At 36.0% G+C, this 2,148-nt stretch overlaps 1 protein-coding gene across 6 annotated transcripts; it reads right to left on the bottom strand.

The window, feature by feature from the left end:
* Window positions 1-267: 267 nt before the first annotated feature.
* LOC108999805 lies at window positions 268-1,914 on the bottom strand. 6 transcript variants are annotated; one of them, XR_001997585.2, is made up of 3 exons: window positions 1,356-1,914; window positions 1,174-1,233; window positions 268-795 (listed from the first exon to the last, which is right to left on the bottom strand). XR_001997585.2 is itself a non-coding variant. In XM_018976712.2 (3 exons), exons 1-3 carry the CDS (start codon window positions 1,622-1,624, stop codon window positions 769-771), a joined length of 303 nt encoding a protein of 100 aa, XP_018832257.1. In that variant the 5' UTR covers window positions 1,625-1,914; the 3' UTR covers window positions 268-768. The 6 variants fall into 6 exon arrangements, 5 of the variants coding, with proteins under 5 accessions (XP_018832257.1, XP_018832252.1, XP_018832264.1 ...); XM_018976712.2 differs by having other exon boundaries at window positions 1,161-1,233; window positions 1,422-1,914; XM_018976707.2 differs by having other exon boundaries at window positions 269-795; window positions 1,422-1,913.
* Window positions 1,915-2,148: the final 234 nt, after the last annotated feature.

The raw sequence follows: 2,148 nt of genomic DNA, 5'->3' as shown, positions 1-2,148 counted from the left end.
CTCACTTTAGTTAGCAGTGACTTTTTTTTTTTATTATTAATAAATGATTCACACTTTAGAGTTTGATACAAACACTTTCTGTTGAAAATATGCAAATTTTGAGTGATGTTGTTCTACGAGCTTGGTCTCCAACTCTTTGACCTTAAGAAGAAATGATCCGAATTTAGCAATAATAAAAAACAAATAGCATAATTATCTACTATATTCAACTAGAAAGCAACTTTTTGCTAGAAATTACTGCAAACTTCTTCCTTCTTCCTTCCCATTCAATCTCTCATATAATTCTTAAAGTTGATTATCAGACTGGTTGTGGATGGTTGCTACAACTCAGACCGTGGATTCCAGCAGGTATGGCTTATGATTTAGTCCCATCAAAGAAAAATAAAATTTGTCAAGTAGCTAGATTCAGCATGGCCAGTCAAATCATTTGGAACACTAAAACAACCCCTTTTCTAGGGTCTGGAATGAAAAATTAATAAAGTCAACTAAATTAATATGCCTACAGAGGATACTTTTCTCTTTGATAGTTAAAATAAGGATTACAGATAATACTATCACAAATTGTCCTACTAACTTACATAGAAGCAGATTCAAATGAATGCCACAACTCACCCATTGAGAAACCCATCCTTGTAAAGTGAAATGCTAAGGTTTAAATCCTGCATCTCATCAACTTTATAGAAATACGGATATAGTTATTTTCCCAAGACTAGTGCATCTTCAAACATCAATGACTTATGCTCCATCAAATTACCTTCCTTGGACATGTTAACCACAACCCATGACGTTTGCAAGCTACATAAACAAGTGAACATGTAAATGTTTATAGATATCCATTTGCCCTATTTTTTTAATAAGTGAAAGAAATTTTAAAAAATCCAACATTGGAAATATATATGTGATGCAATTGGTCAGTTCTAACCCACCCCATATCATCCCTGATTGCAAGAACAGGCTAGAGAACAGATCAAAAGTTTATTTTCTACTTAAAATGAGTAATTAAAAATTTCAAATTTTAAAAAACCCAACACTGAAAATATATATGTGATGCAATGGGTCACAGTTCTAACCCACCCCATGTCATCCTCGATTGCAAGAACATGCTAGAGAACATATCAAAAGTTTCTTTTCTACTGAAAATGAGAAATTAAAAATTTCACATTGCCATCATACTCTCTCCGAGAAAGAACTTCTGGTGCAATGTATCCTGGAGTTCCAACCTTAGATTTGGGTCTTGAATGCAGGAGGGATGATTGCACCATGAAAAAAAAGTATAATCGAGAAGAAAATTAGCAAATACGATATTAAATAAGAGAAAATAAAATAATAAAAAAATGAAACTAATTGCCACACACAATGACAAAGACGTCGAAGGAACAAACAGAGGGGGAGAGAGAACGACGTTGGAGACTTGATCTCACAGTAGATCTTGCTGTGTGGGTGACGCTGGCACTGTCTGCGATGGTCCGAGGTGGAACCGGAGGCTGATGGCAACGGAGAAATCGATGGATCTTCCTTTTGGTGACTGCATGATGGCAACGGAGAAATCGACGGAAAGCTGCTGCTCCTTGAAGAAGAACTGCTGTCCATTGTGCTCCATGTTGCCGACGGCGGCAAGTGCCATGAAGTGGAGAGAGATGGGGTTTGAGTTGAGAGAGTGAAGAGGAAAGAGAAGATGCACAGGAAATATACTTAGATGAAAGAGAAAAGGTCAAAAGAGAAAATAAAAAATAAAGCTACCTATCCTCTGACGCATTTGCAGTGGGTCCAAATAATTCGCTTTTTAAGTCGTGATGAAGGAGGTTGAGAAGAGAAATGAAAGATTTGGGTGACTCGGCTTGGTGTAGAGCTTGTTAACGGCAATTGGTTGCTAAGAGAGAGAGAGAGAAAGGGCTCGGGGTGGGCTGCAGCGCAAAGGAGAAAGAAAGAAGAAGAAAAAAAAAACTTAGAATTTTAACCCTCCACAACGAAAACAAAAAACGGAAGGAAAAAAAAAAAAAATCTAAAGAAAGGAGAGGGAGAGAAGAATAAGAAAAGAAAATCAGATCTTAATCATTTACCATTGCATGCAAAGCAAAAAAGATAAAAGAAATCATCTATTTTGTTAAGAAATCTGGAAATTAAAAATTCATCTACAATTTTCAAACC

This window comes from Juglans regia, chromosome 11, assembly GCF_001411555.2.
Source record: "Juglans regia cultivar Chandler chromosome 11, Walnut 2.0, whole genome shotgun sequence".
Lineage (NCBI taxonomy): Eukaryota > Viridiplantae > Streptophyta > Magnoliopsida > Fagales > Juglandaceae > Juglans > Juglans regia.
Note: the sequence above shows the minus strand (reverse complement) of the source record. Positions and strands in the feature narration are given on the sequence as shown.